This window comes from Stegastes partitus, unplaced genomic scaffold (genome assembly GCF_000690725.1).
Source record: "Stegastes partitus isolate 25-593 unplaced genomic scaffold, Stegastes_partitus-1.0.2 Scaffold100, whole genome shotgun sequence".
In the NCBI taxonomy this organism is placed as follows: domain Eukaryota; kingdom Metazoa; phylum Chordata; class Actinopteri; family Pomacentridae; genus Stegastes; species Stegastes partitus.
The window spans coordinates 135966-150544 of NW_007577831.1; the positions used below are offsets into that span (position 1 = coordinate 135966).

The 14579-nt window shown below is 40.8% G+C and overlaps 1 protein-coding gene across 3 annotated transcripts in view; it reads right to left on the bottom strand.

The window, feature by feature from the left end:
• The window catches only part of lpp (LIM domain containing preferred translocation partner in lipoma), a 191475-nt gene that overhangs the window by 63813 nt on the left and 113083 nt on the right, over positions 1–14579 (bottom strand). For all 3 annotated transcript variants that reach the window (XM_008277529.1, XM_008277530.1, XM_008277531.1), the window contains one exon: positions 11475–12071. In XM_008277529.1, the coding sequence (XP_008275751.1) occupies positions 11475–12071 (597 nt within the window). The remainder of the gene's footprint in view (positions 1–11474; positions 12072–14579) is intronic.

The window sequence follows — 14579 nt, forward strand, 5'->3', positions numbered from 1 at the left end:
ACAATGAAACTCTTTCGTTGTAGTATTTTTTTCAATAATAAACTCAGTTTCATCTGTGTATGAGTCAACATTGTGTAACACTGCACTTGGTTTGAATGCCAGGAATTAGTATTCAGGTATTTCCAGGAAATTCTTGCAAAAAAATTTCCAGCAATTTCACAGGAAAAACACCCGTGGGGAGCGGTGAGTTTTATTTTGAGACCAATGAAATTAAAGTTTTGAGTTTCTGACAGCTAAAAGAGATAAATATTCCTGAATACAGTAATTCTACAACTGCAGGATTTCATTAAACCAATTACTGGATATCAGTTGTGATATGAGAGACAAAGTGTGGCCTATTTATATTTATTTAAAAAAAAACAAAAAACTTTTGTACTTTTTCAGCTCTCTGAAACAACTTGATATGAATTTAGATTTCCAGTAAGACATAAAGTAAACTGAGAGGGGTAGTTAAGAGACCTATTGCACAGCAGGGATTTAATGACATGCATTGTGCCTAACTGGATCTTATCCTGAAGAAACAATGTATAGTAATCAGCTGCAAGAGACAGTTTATATGATCTCATCTGAATTGAGCCATGATATTTCTTTATTTAAATGATCATTTTGCAAGTTAAAAAGCTGGGGTCTCAGGGACCCTAAAACATTGGCACTTTTAAAAGCTTTAGATAGAAACAGAAAACAATGACATGAAGTCATCAGAAACTAAATGATTGACATGAAAAATTGAAATTATTGAATAAAACATCTGTGAGATACGACAGAAAGTACAGCTCTGAGGTCTGTTGGTACCCAAGTCAGTAGGATGAGGGTTGAAGGGAATAATTCCTCTGTGTTGTTGCTTGTGGTTATATTTACGCTGGAGATTTGTTAAAGCTAAGGGAGCCTGTTTTAAACCTGGAAGCAGATACTGAAAGGAAGCTTTCTGATGTGTTGGCATGAGAAAATGAAATATAAGAAGATCCACTTTAAATGAGCAACTTGAAGGATCAGGTCCAGAGGACTGACCTTTAGTCTATGAAGCACTCAGTAACCAGATCCAGTGTGGACCACCGACCACACACTGTCATCCAGCAGCACGGCTGTGGGCACAGCAGTAATTACATACAGTAGCTGTACATGTGCAAAGCTAGAGGAGCCCAACCGATCCCTGTCGCACAGTCTGACCTGCAGTGGAGGTGTAATGACTTCTGATGATACAACAGACCAGAATGTGCACTGCATGGTTACAAGGCATCAGTCAACTGATACGGGCCAATAGATTTAATATTCCAAACTGACATGAGCTTCAAGGGTGAGAGGATTAACTGCCTCATGTGGCCTTTTCTGTAGTATGTGACAAGGTCTCTGCACAGACTATTCAAATGACTGCGACTGTTCTATTTCTAATTTTATTACAGTGGGGTTGGCTTCACACTATTGGAGGTATCGTCTTTGTAAGTGTGTGTAAATAAACAAAATATTTATGCGCTACGTTGCGAACAACTTCTTAAAATAATTTTAGGGACTTTGCACTTCACAGATTTGCGGTTCACAGATTGCCGACTTTCCTCCCAGCTAACTACTCATATCTTGAAAGCTCACAGGACACCTCAGTCATATCAACAACACACTGCCACATGGTGAAAACATACTGATAATGTTTATATGTTAAATGGGATTGTACTTACTGGCTTTACAAGAAGAGTCACTTTGAAAATAACCATTTCTACATGAAAATTGATATATTTTAAAGGAGCTCACCTTTCACCAACGAGCTTAGAACCGCCAACATGACAATACACTGTAAAACCACCAGGGACTCATTTGTACCTCCTGCTGCAAAGACGTCCTTTTATGAAGCATCTAAAGTGTTGTGTCTTTTTTGAGGGGTTTATTGATTTTACAATTGGTTATCTCATTACAGGTCAAAATGGCCAAATATATTTTAAATTTCAGACACATTTAAATACTTTAATGAATGTAGCAGAGGAACATGAGGGAAAAAGTCAAAAATGATTTTAGTGTAATAACCTGTTGTTTTAGCAATGCCACAGGGAATACAGAAGTGGAGTGTTGTTAATATTAGAATTGCTTCAGGATATTTTATAACCATACAGATGGAGCAGGTCTAATAGCCCACATTTTAAGAGGCAAGTGTGTCGGGGTCAGAGCAGATCCACCTACATCCCACCTGACATGAAGACTCCTAAAGACTCAGCTCTGACACATCGACCACGCTGGATTGTGGTTGCTGCTCATCTCTTCAGCCCTGGACCCCCGACCGGCTCAGATTAGGTTCCCACACTCCGGACTTTCTGCTCAGCTCAGCTATGGTTTTATCCCTCCTCTGCACAACCAGCCACCAGCCCGGTTCTTCAGCATTCAGTCATCCGCTCTTCCCCCAGCTCAATATCCCATCTCTTCATGTAATAAATATTTATCTGTCATCTCGTTCCACTCTCCTCGCCTTCTAGTTACCAAGTCTACCTATCAAGTCGAGCTAGCTGGAGCTCACAATATGATAGTATATGGCAATATGCATATAAAAGATGACTAAACAATAAGTGTTGTGAGGAAACCAGATGTGGTGTAAAAGTTGAGGGTAGCATTATTCAGTTATTAGGGGTGAAGATGACCCCTCAGTGGTTTAAACTACAAATTATGTTTATTTTTTTTGTATTGACAACTCCCATTATTCACACAGTAATTACTCGACCCATTTTACGAAAAGTCATGAACTGAGAGATTGAGAGTTTAATTTGCATGCCTTTGAAAATGCATGGGGATTTAAATTGACGGCTTGGTGATTGTAGTGTTAAATATCAGTCATCGTTTAGGTCAGTGCAACAACATGATCGACAGGATGGTTCCTGGTTGGGCTGTTGCAAAGAGGATGATTGACGTTTTTGTTTGAGGGCTGCAATGAGCGTTATACAAACACTATCTTTAGTGGTTCAGAAATCCATGTGTATAACAAAAAAACTGATTTGTACTCAGTATTCTGTAACTAGCGAGTTTTTCCTTTATGTTTAAATGAAGCCAAAGTAGGCAACGTGCACGTATTCATATTAAGGACTAGCATGGCATTAAAATGTGATCATCATAATATAATTAACTATTCTGATAAGTATAAAAGCTGGGATATTCATGGGTAGCCTTTTCCTCTTTTCGTCTACAGCTTTAAAAAAAAAGAAGCATAAAAACACAAACAATTAGCACGGCGCTATTCCCTAGTCTACTTTGGACGGTAATATAAAGGAACAAATCTGTGTCAGCACAGGCAGGGAAGTAGAAGACGGACAGTAAGCGAACATTCATGCAAGCTTCAAAATTTCAAAATAATTGGATATACAAATGTTCAGTAAGGATGGAAAAGAATTCAGTGTATCTGTGAAACCTCGAGAAAACACGCGAGGCATTTCTGTGAACGATGGATGACCTCACTGTTTCCATTTGGAAAAGTTATGTGTGTTGTTTGTTTCATTAACACATGAACAGTAAACAACAAAAAACTTAGATATTATTAAATAACGACCAGACTAAAGCTATCAGTCCACTCTGAGTGAATAATTATGAGAAAATGTTATTTGTGCTTTTATGTATAATGTTGCTTTGAACAGGATGAAAAGAAACAAAGAAACTGCTGAAAGGGCAGAGTGGCTCACAGGTGTAATTGGAGCGTTCATACTTAAATATGAGGGGGTGTGCTTTTTCAAAATCACAACTCATTTTGTTTTTAATTGTGCTGTCAAGACAATATCAGTAAAAACTGTATGCAAAATGTTCTAATTATACTTGTAGGTTCATTACCTGCATACACACACTCACATTTGCACATTCAAAAGCTTATTTGAGTGGCATCATTTTTCTGAAAGCTCCACTTTACATTAATATGGATCAAATTGCTTCACAGAAATAGATCTCATGATTGTGTCCTTTAAACGTGGTAGCATTTCAATGGCAAATAAACAAATGTGTTGGGCTACACTGTGAGTATGTAAGGCTGCTTTTTCTGATGTTGTGTTAACAATTTATGGTTTAGTAAAAATAGCAGGCAGCTTTAAGGAATTCTAAGGAAGTATTTATTTCTTTTTCATGTAGCCAGAGGGAAATTCTGTAGATAAGGCTGTAGAAAAACACAAATGCTGTATATGTGGATGAGCCTTCAATGTTATGGCTCAACAGGGCTGTGAAGGAAATAGAAATAGATCAGTCTGATCATCACAGATCTGACCTGAAACAATCTGCTTTTTCAATAATGCTACTTGATAACTACTATACAGAAATTTTCAAGACAATAAAAAACATGAGACTATTTGTCAATACATAGCTGGCATAGAACAAAGTGCAATTTGTTTCAAGATGCATCTACACACAGGAGATCACAGGGCTGCAGATAACGTCTTCATCTTGTCGGAGCCTTGGGCTTTCGCTTTGTAGTTACACATGGTAACCCTGCACCCGGTGCAGAATCCTGTCTGGTAATCTATAGCAGAGCTGGTAACCCTGCACTCTGTCTGCTTGCTTTTTAAAGACCTGAACATGGTTCTCAAATTTAGGGCAGCTAAGGTCAACCACCTGAGGAGACGACATTACACACGATGTAAACACAGCATGTGTTCACACCTGATCGCCTTTCCATGCATAAATGCAAGCACCTCTTGTGTACATGTAACCCCGTCTACTACGTTCCTGTACAGCTAAACTGCAACAACAAACGTAATGGTTACTTGATGTCATTTTCTATCAACATAATGAGGAAATTTGTTCATTAATATATTAACAACTGCCGTCACTCTATTTTTTTAGGGTCATGTTTAGGCACAACAAATTCCAACTCCTTTCGCTGTAAAATTCAGACAATGCAAAGAAAGGACAGGAGGCACGTTTCCAAACGAATGTCCAGCAAATTTAAAGCCAACTTTTGAATTATTGCAAATTAGGCTTGTTTTAATTTACTGCTTTGGAGTGAATAAACTAGACTGCATAGTGTTGTCAGAAGGTGAGATTAGGCAGAGAAGTCTTTAAGTCTTTAGGAAAGCGTTCTTGAATGGCTGTTATCTGTCATGTTTCATGCTGTCCGGAGGGAAAGACAACAAAGGAAGCAGAACCAGCTGATCAGTCATTTGAGCTAAATGTTTGCTACGTCAAAACTTAACCTGGTCAAAAATGTTAATGACACTGAACAAAAATAGAAACGCCCCATGTCAAATATTGTTGCCATGTGGAGTTAACAACTGTAAATGAGCATTTGCTGACATTTTATTGTACAAAAGTAATATTTCTCTTGATTTGTGTATAATTTTTAATTCAACTTGCTGTCAGTGAGCATTACTCAGTGAGTTGTTTTTTTACTCAGTGCATAGGTGGGGCATGTCCAGTGGGTGATCAGACAAAATGAGCAACAGCTGGACAATCCTTGGACTGGGGACAATAAAAGGCCACCCCAAAATGTCAAATTTTGTCACAAGTCATAATGCCTCAGATGTCGCAAGTTATGCGGGAGCGCGCCATTGGCATATTGGATGCAGGGATGTCCACCAGAGCAGTAGCTGCACGGCTCAGTGTCCATTATTGGACCATAGGCCGTTTAAGAGTTTGTTTCCAACAGACTGGCACTACTGCAGATCGACCTCATCCTGGTCGGCCACGTGTGACCACTCCAGCACAAGATCGCCACATCTGGCTTGTCCATCTGCGGGATCGGCTAAGACCAGCGACACACACAGCTGATGAGACTATTGGTCTGCACAACAGACACATCACACCTCAGACTGTCTGTAACCGCCTACGAGAAGCCAACTTGCATGCTCAGCGCCCTCATCGTGGGCTAGATCTCACTGCTGTCCGGTGTAGGAACCGACTCGCATGGGCGAATGCACATGTCCGATGGCCCTTGGCACGCTGGAGAAGAGTGATGTTCACGGATGAATCCAGGTTCCAGTTGTATCATGCAGATGGAAGACAGCGTGTCTGGCGACGCATGGGTGAACGGTTTGTAGATGCAAATGTTATGCCCAGGGTTGCCCATGGAGGTGGTGGCATTATGGTGTGGTCAGGCATCACATACAGGCATAGAACACCATTGCACTTCATTGAAGGGAACTTTAATGCACAAAGATATCGGGACGAGATTCTCACCCCAATTGTTGTGCCATTTGTGTGCCAGCATGACATCACCTTTCAACATGACAATGCCCGACCTCATGTTGCCCACATCTGCATGGAATTCCTTCAAACAGAGGACATTGAAGTTCTGGACAGCCTGCATATTCACCAGACATGTCCCCAATAGAGCATCTTTGGGATGTTCTGGATAGGCGTGTCCAGGACCGTGTTCCAGTTCCAGGCAATGTGGGTCAGCGCCGTGTGGCACTCCAGGAGGAATGGAATAACATTCCACAGGCCACCATAGACAATCTGATCAACTCCATGCAAAGATGTGTTGCTCTGAGAGACGCAGCTGGCGGACACACAAGATACTGAAAAATCAACTTCCTCAACCTGACCCCTATCATGTTCAAAGGACTGTCAATCCGCTACAAATGGCCATACCACGATGTTATCAATGTCGATATGAAGATCAGTAATTACTGAAAATATATTTTGAGTTTCTCTATATATTGCGTAACCCAAATGTTCATAAAACTCTTATATTTGACATGGGGTGTTTATATTTTTGTTCAGTGTATTTTTTCCACAGACAAGCAGATGGTTTATCTGCACATAAAGCATGTTGCACTTTGCATTATGATAACTGTTCAATTAGACAAGAACTAACTGGAGTTTGTACAACATTCTAAGGCACTTGTTAAGCAAAAATATATCAAATAAAAATCAGGAATCACCAGAAAAATACAGAGGTGGGATTTTAGCTGTCATTTTGCACACCCAGTGTTGAGAGAATAATAAGGGTTCACACCACACGTTTAAAGATGTTTTTCCTGATGGCACTATACGCTAATGTTGTTGTGCAGGTCAAAAGGCAAAGTGGCCAGAACTGGAAGGCAGAAAAATGTCAAGTTATTTAAACATGTCTGACAGTTGAAACCATCATTGACCTTCGAGGGGGTTTTAACTGGCTGCAGGGATTGAGCAGTTCAAAATAATCCTCCCCTGTCAAACGTCACTCAAGCTCAGCAATAACACAAGTCATCATCCAGCTTAGCTTTTCTCCAATTTCGGGAAAGACGGAGAGACTCGTGGAAATTGGTATGTTAACCGGCAGCCATGAAATCTGTTAATTTTTTTGGACTACAATAGAACACCGGTGGATTTGGGTAATTAAGCATCCTTGAAGTGTGTTGATTTGAGAACACCTTCGCTTTACGTGTGAGTAAGGGTACGTATGGGGATCAACGGGCTGAGGGAGGGGTGGGTTGAGGCGGGGGGCAGAGCAGTGAGCTAATCAGAATGAGTCTGGATCATAGAATTTCATCCAAGGAGTTCATCTTGGACTTCTAATGACACTGACCTTCTATGAATACCCTCATTTATGTGAAGTGATCTCTTTAATAAAGTCCTCAATCAAAGTCACAGACCCCCTACTGAGAAAGCGCCGGGTATTACATAAAACCACCATTAACTCAGTGACTAGAGATCACTTTAGATGATTGTGACAAATGTGTAAATAGTTCTTTTTAATTGACGATGTTTTGGTTTATCTGCACAACAGATTAAAAGAGGCACAGCCCAATTCTTTTAAGTAGACTTAACACCATTTGTAAAAGGTTATGAACATGTCACGACATCGGGTCATGCGGAGTGATGATCATAAAGGGAAAGTTGACAGATTTTGCTTTCATTCTAATCTGGCTTTTATAGTGTCTCTGGTCTGTTTTGGCATTAAAGATCTGCTATACTGCACACACATAAATAAAGACAGATTAGAGCTAAGGTTTGGATGCACACACTTTAGGCAAGAGTCAGGTCAAACATGATGCGTGACACCAAAGTCATTTACAGCACAGTCTTTGGATGAATGTCTGCATATGGAGCACTGGGTTGCCTGATGTGTTTCAAAGCATTCAAATAAAGCAGGAGTACAGGGAGTGGGGGGCTGCACAGAGTCTATTATCCTGCTCCACTATATCCTTGGGAAAGAAAGACAAATACACAGCGTACAGGCTATATCTGTAAAATTAGTGATTTGCTTTTATCTGAAATCAAAGAGATGCTCACAAATCTATTAAACGCCACCTTTTGTTTTTTAATAATGCATCATACTGGGACCAAAGCGAGCTTTTCAAGCAAAATCTAGACTTTTGTTTTGAACAAATATAATTAGACTTATTTTTAAGATACTTGCTGCAATGTTGAAGCTAATTTGTATTTAGTAAAGTACAGTCCTTGATGAGTTATTCCCAGAGGCTGGGAGGCCCAGTTTGTATTTTCAACCAGCATAAAATCCTTGAATTAAAGAAAACTCAAGGGCCTTCCACTTTCCAGAGATTGTCGAAGGCTGGATATATTGAGATTAGAATAGCTGTCTCTGTGGCATAGACTGCTCTGTTCTAAGGGACGACAGTATTATACATTTCTTCTCAGTCAAGTACAGTTCTATAAAAAGGTCTGGGGCTGGATCCAGTGTTTGTAGTGCTTTTTACTGCATGTACATGTCTGCTTCTTTTTCCTTTTCTCTGTTAGATTATTAGACATGACTTTTTGTCTTGGAGTATTTATTTTTTTGTCGTGGCATTTAACCATACACCAGTGACGCTGTTAAACAACTTTTAAATGCAAAAACTGTTCAGAAATGTTGATATGGTCAATGTCGTTGGTGTAAAGAATAACAAGACAATCCAGTTTAACTGGCCAGTCATTAAACCTTCTTAAACAATGGCACATGAACCACTTTAGATTCTGTGATTTTTCAAACAGTTGGTACTTGAATTCTGACAGAAGTAGACAAACATAGTTCATCTCCTAGTGAATTCATGTGGTTAATTACACTAATGTTAGCTCCATGAATTCTCTTGCAGTCTTTTAATGTTTCAAGTGGAATCCATTTCAAACAAGAAAATGGTCAAAAGAGATCTTAAATACGAAGGTAAAAGCAGCATACTCAGGTTGAAGCTAAAGCTACATGTCCTGGCCAGAAAAGCAGCATCTTTCCCAGATGATAATCTGGAAGCTGGAGCTGTGCCATCTCTGGACATGCAGTTTGGGAGGCTCTTATTTTTTTTTTTTTTCACTGTTGTTGCCACTTTGTTTAGTAGTGCTGCTGTTACATGGTGACCAGAACAAAAAGAGCAAACATCCAAACAGAAATCACAGGAGGAAATACAGAGAATGCAGGGAAGCAATGAGGCAATGATGAGGACACATGAGCTGTATCTCCCTTCTATCACCACAGACAATCTGCAATAACTGGACAGTAAGATGGATGTGTGAATGGACCTAGTGAGGAACTGAAGGGATTCTGTGAGGTTAGTGTATATGCTTCATATAGACATCGCTACAGGAATACCTCCTGATCGAACTGTTACCATCAAGAATTTAGGTAGCCGTGAATAGATCTGGGAGTTGCAATAAAAGAGTGGGAGGAACATTTCTAGAGCCCACACAACTGTTAGCTGTGGTCTATGTCCACTCTACATAGGACATCCTATCTGGGATGCTCTCCACATTTTTCCCTCCACCCCCATTACAACCATGTTTAACGTCATCCACTCTGTTGCTGCGAGACTCCAGGCATCCCAGTGCTCTCTTGTATTCTTGTGAAACTGTACAACTTTCCCATATTTCAGCAACTGTTTACACACCATTCTCCCTGTTGGGATTTTTACAGTAATTCTCTTTCTGATAAACATAAGTACTGTATAATGAGAATGAATCAAGAAATGAAAATACTGAGGACATGGATGAGCAGATGGGGCTGGGGAAGGCAAATACTGCTAATTTTACCTATACTGTGATGTGCTAGCATCCACATCTGGCTTCTACAAATCCGATGTGCAAGTCATGACCCTGTTTTCTTAATACAACCTGTAACAAATAATGGAGCTAACCAACATATAACAACTCCAATTCAGTTTTATATACTTCTGTTTGTGTTATTGCTTTTTTGTGACTAACAAAACAACCAAACAAACTACAACCCCATTCACACATCAGTTGACCATATGTAGAAATCCATGCCAGCTGTTAAGCAAAAGGTCAAATGTTTAAACTTTTACATATTCTTTTCTTAAATGACAAGTGATAAAATAAGACCATATACAAGACACCACGTACATGCTTGCAGCTGCATGGTCATACTTTTACATTCCATCTGTACACAGTTAAATTGGAAATAAATATTGCAGTGCAGCCACTGGAAGCTTAGATTTACATACCATAGCTGGTAGATGTATACTGTTGAATATAAGCTGCCTTTTATGAGACAAATGGAATCAGATGGTGTGAACCCCCAACAGAGCAGCTCTTTCAAAAATTCATAAAGGTTAAAACAACTGTTTATTCAGAGCATTTCAATGAAAGATGGCAAGCAGCTCCCTACTGTATTGCCATCTGATGCTGCATAAATGTATGCATACTGTACACATACATACAAACATACACACAAACGAGCATACAGCAATGGTAAACACTACAGTGACACACTCACAATCTTGAACACACAGTTGCACCCTTGTGCTCCCAAGATTTTCTGCTTTATTAAAGAATGTATAACATGACTAGAAAGATGCTACGGAGAGAATATGAGACCAGGCTGTGCTTTTCAGACTCTGTCATGCTCTGACCTACACTGTTCAGCATACGTGGGTGAGCACTTCATCTAAAGCAGAGGTTCTGTCACTAAGCAGCTGACCTGAAGAAAAGCAGTTTAAACAAGTGTGGATCATATTCGTGACAATAAAATGGAAAAGGACATCAAAAAGGGGGACTGCATGATGAAGTGAATCATCATGATATCATCATCAGATAAAACCTTGATTTACTTCCGATTCTGCACTTTTAAAGCCTACACATCAATTATGAGTAGTGACTAAAAGGACAGAGTTTTGGATATATATGTAACCAAACTTTTTTTTTTTTGCCTTTGAGATAAGCAGAGTTCATATATCCCAGAGAGGTTTGAAGAAGGGCTGCCATGCTTTTGACAAGAGCCAGTTGAGGTGGTTCAAACGTCCAATCAGGACGTCTCCAAGACTCCTCCCTGTGGAGGTATTCCAGGGATATCTAACTGAGAGGAAGCTCCAGGGAAAAACCTAGAACACACTGGAGGGATTAAATATCCCTGCTGGGCTGGAAAAGCCGGAGGATTCTCAAGAAGGAGCTGGGAGATGATGGACTGCTGGGCTACTGCTTAGCTTAATGCCACCAATTCAGACCATGAAAGGTGGCAGAAAATGGAGAAAAGAGTGGAAGGATGGATGGCAACAACCAGGGAGAAATCTGTCTTTCTCAGAAAACCTATTACTTATACAATATCTAACAATAATGGCAACTGCTTCAGTTTGGTGCTGCGTGATACAAGTAGTTCTTACCTTTGGTGGAACAGCTGGTCCAGAACTATATGGGGTCAAGCTTGGTGGCACATCTGTGATGTAGGTCTTCTTCGGGCCTGAAGGCTGGTATGCTTGGGCCGGGATTGGCTCAGCTCTTCTGGAGTTCATTCCACCTACTTGGAGTCCTCCTGGATGGTGCTGGTCTTGATATCCTCCCTGTGTCATCGGGGAGAAACCAGGCTGTGGCGGTCCATAAGCAAAGTCAGGGCCTTTGGGCTGAGCAGGCATGTACTGCACCTGTGCAGGGCTCCGAATAGGCTGCTGGCCAAAGTGGTGCCCAGCCGGGGCTTGATGCTGGGGGCCGGGTTGGGCCGACCTCACCTGGACATTGAAGGTGGGCTGGCTTGGGGTTGATGCTGTAGCGTAGGAGGCCGGAACCGGCTGAGGAGCCATGTGGCTTTGAGGCTTGGCCGCTGGACTGGCAGAAGATGGCGGAATAGACGAGACTCCCCCAGGAGCCTGAGGTTTGGGTGTAGACTTCTTGGTGGCAGTCAGAGGTGGTTGAGTTGGAATGACCATACGCTTGTAACCAGTCACTGGAGCGTTGGGGGTGGAGCCTGCCGAGGATCCAGAATTCTGAAAAATAAGTCGGAAAAATGTTTCCCAGTTAAAGATAACAACCTAATTTCACTGCTGCTCAGTGATATTTTGGGCGAGGTTTTAGATGCTCCCCAGAGAGGTTTGTTTTCACCAGTACCAGAGAAAAATAGATAAAAGTCAAAATAATAACAAGTGAGCATAAAAGAAAAAATTCTGTTTTTAAAAAAGATCTAATTAACCAATGTTGGTAATTGGAACTATATTTGCTGAAGCATTTTTGTTCATCAAATGGTCATAAATAAGAAAATGGACAGGTTGTGTCAAATAAGGTAACATAGACTAGTTGCATTTACTGTACATGGACCAATGAACTCAATGTTGTGTGCAGTCGCCTCCCAAAGGATCAACTTGAGCCAAGAAAAACGCTGGCTGTGAGGAAATATTTCAGTCTTTACCAAAGTGACAGATGCCCAAGACGCAAACCGACAGACCAATCAGACACCACTATCTCTAGATTCACTGTGTTTGAATGGCTAAAAGGACTGTTACTGGCAAGTAAGAGCAAAAAGATGAGCTAAAAACGTGGGTAAATAAGATCCTGCTCAGTGGCAGAAATACAAAAGATGTATTCACCAGCATTTTCTTGATAGTGTGGTTTACGCTCAAATGATTACCCGCCCTGCCTCCCCACAGTCAATTACAAGGCTACCTCGACAGCAGAGGCTCTGAACTGTCCACGACCACCCATAATCTATGGCTAATAAAGCACAAGGGGAAGGGATAAATTGTTTGGCAGAGGACGCCATGACAGCAGATTGGCAATGGCAAATGACACTTGTGCTGACTCCAGCTGCTTGAACGGGAAAGATGTTAAATCACTGAGATTTGTGGCACTGGTGTTCCTGGGAAGAGATGGCTGTAAAGCAGCACCACAACCCCACTGCTGAGATTCTCACTGTCTGAACGTTTGTGGCATTTTGATCTAACGTCCAAAGGCTACAACTGATGCACAGGCCGCGCTGTAACAAAATACAGCAGCTAATAACAGCCAGAATAACAACGCTTCACTCAGATGTCAGGGACTCCTGCCCCGAGTGTCTCTCATGTAAGTAATAATTGTTTTTCACCACCACTACATATCGGTGTCAGACGTGCAGCCAGTCTAAAAAGGGTCTATCATTAACCTTGGATGGCCTTATTAGGTTACTGCCTGAAGCCAAAAATCAGAGTCAATTACTAAATTTGCAGCACTAGGGGAACAAAAATGAACACTTGTAGTCTTTAGACCCTTTGCAACTCGGTTTGATGAGATGTCTTCTAAAATGGGGCAGAGCAGCAATTCCAATCGATTTCCCTTCAAAGTTGATCAAAGCCTGCTGCACAGAAATGTCACAAATAGCAATGTTTTCCTGCACTGCTACACTGCCTCCTAAATCCTTGTTTAAACTGAATAAAAAAAACACTTATGTTGTAATTCAATCAGGGGAAAAGTATATAGTACTGTGATCCTCATAATGTACTGAGATAAAAAGAATTCCAAGTTTTGGTAAATGCATCAACTTTGTCTAAATCCCATCTAATCTAAGTCAGAGGGGAGCCCCTAAGGAACCATTAAAAGCTCCAGAAAATATTTTCTGCTCTCGCTCTGATTTCTGTCTCAGTGATTAGCGCTGATGTTTATTTAAAAAGTGTGTCTGTCTGCATATGTATGGAAACATCTCCACTATGCCCTTTAGGAAGTGAAATTACTTAATTTAAATGTTTCATGGGTTTTAAATACTGCAGATTATTAATTTATCTCTAAGGCCTTAGAACCTACAGTAACATTTAGTTTGCAGAGCACTGGAAATGCAAATTGGCCCCCTCAAAATAATTACACTGTCATGGTACGTTTTCCACAAATTACATTAAGAGAATGGATTCACCCCTTTCTGAGGGTGATGAAACTAATCAAAAGCACAAAATCTGAACCAAAACATCAGTGCAGTGGAAAAGACTTTCATATTAGCTACACTCTGTCTTCAGATACTGAATGTGTTTGACCTGTCAATGTTAATGAGGGCGGTCAGAGATATTATCATGTCCGCTAAGTAAAGAGATTAATAAAGAGGGATAAGAATTACATTACCTATTACTGGGCACATTCAAGAAAAGTATTTATTCTGAGCATGAATGAGTAAAGCTGTACTGTACAGTCTCAATTAGGAGAGTTGAGATGTTCTTGTGTAAGCTGCCATTTATTTTAACTCCCATTGATCAGCCTCAACATTAAAACCACCAACTTTTTACTGTTTATGGCACCAGAGCTGCAATGACCCATTGGACCGTGGACATGGGACCTCCGGGGGAGTTCTGTGGTCTCTGGTACTGGGACGGTGGGTGGCAGGATGCATCCTCTGTGGATTGGCCTTCTTTTGGTGCTTGACTGGTATCTGGGGAGTTTGGAGGTTGTGTCAGCTCCCTAGGCTCTTCTTTAAGCCAGTTCTAAGCAGTTGTAGCAGTGTGGAATGGGGCACTGTGCTTGTGGGAGGCTACTGCCATCAA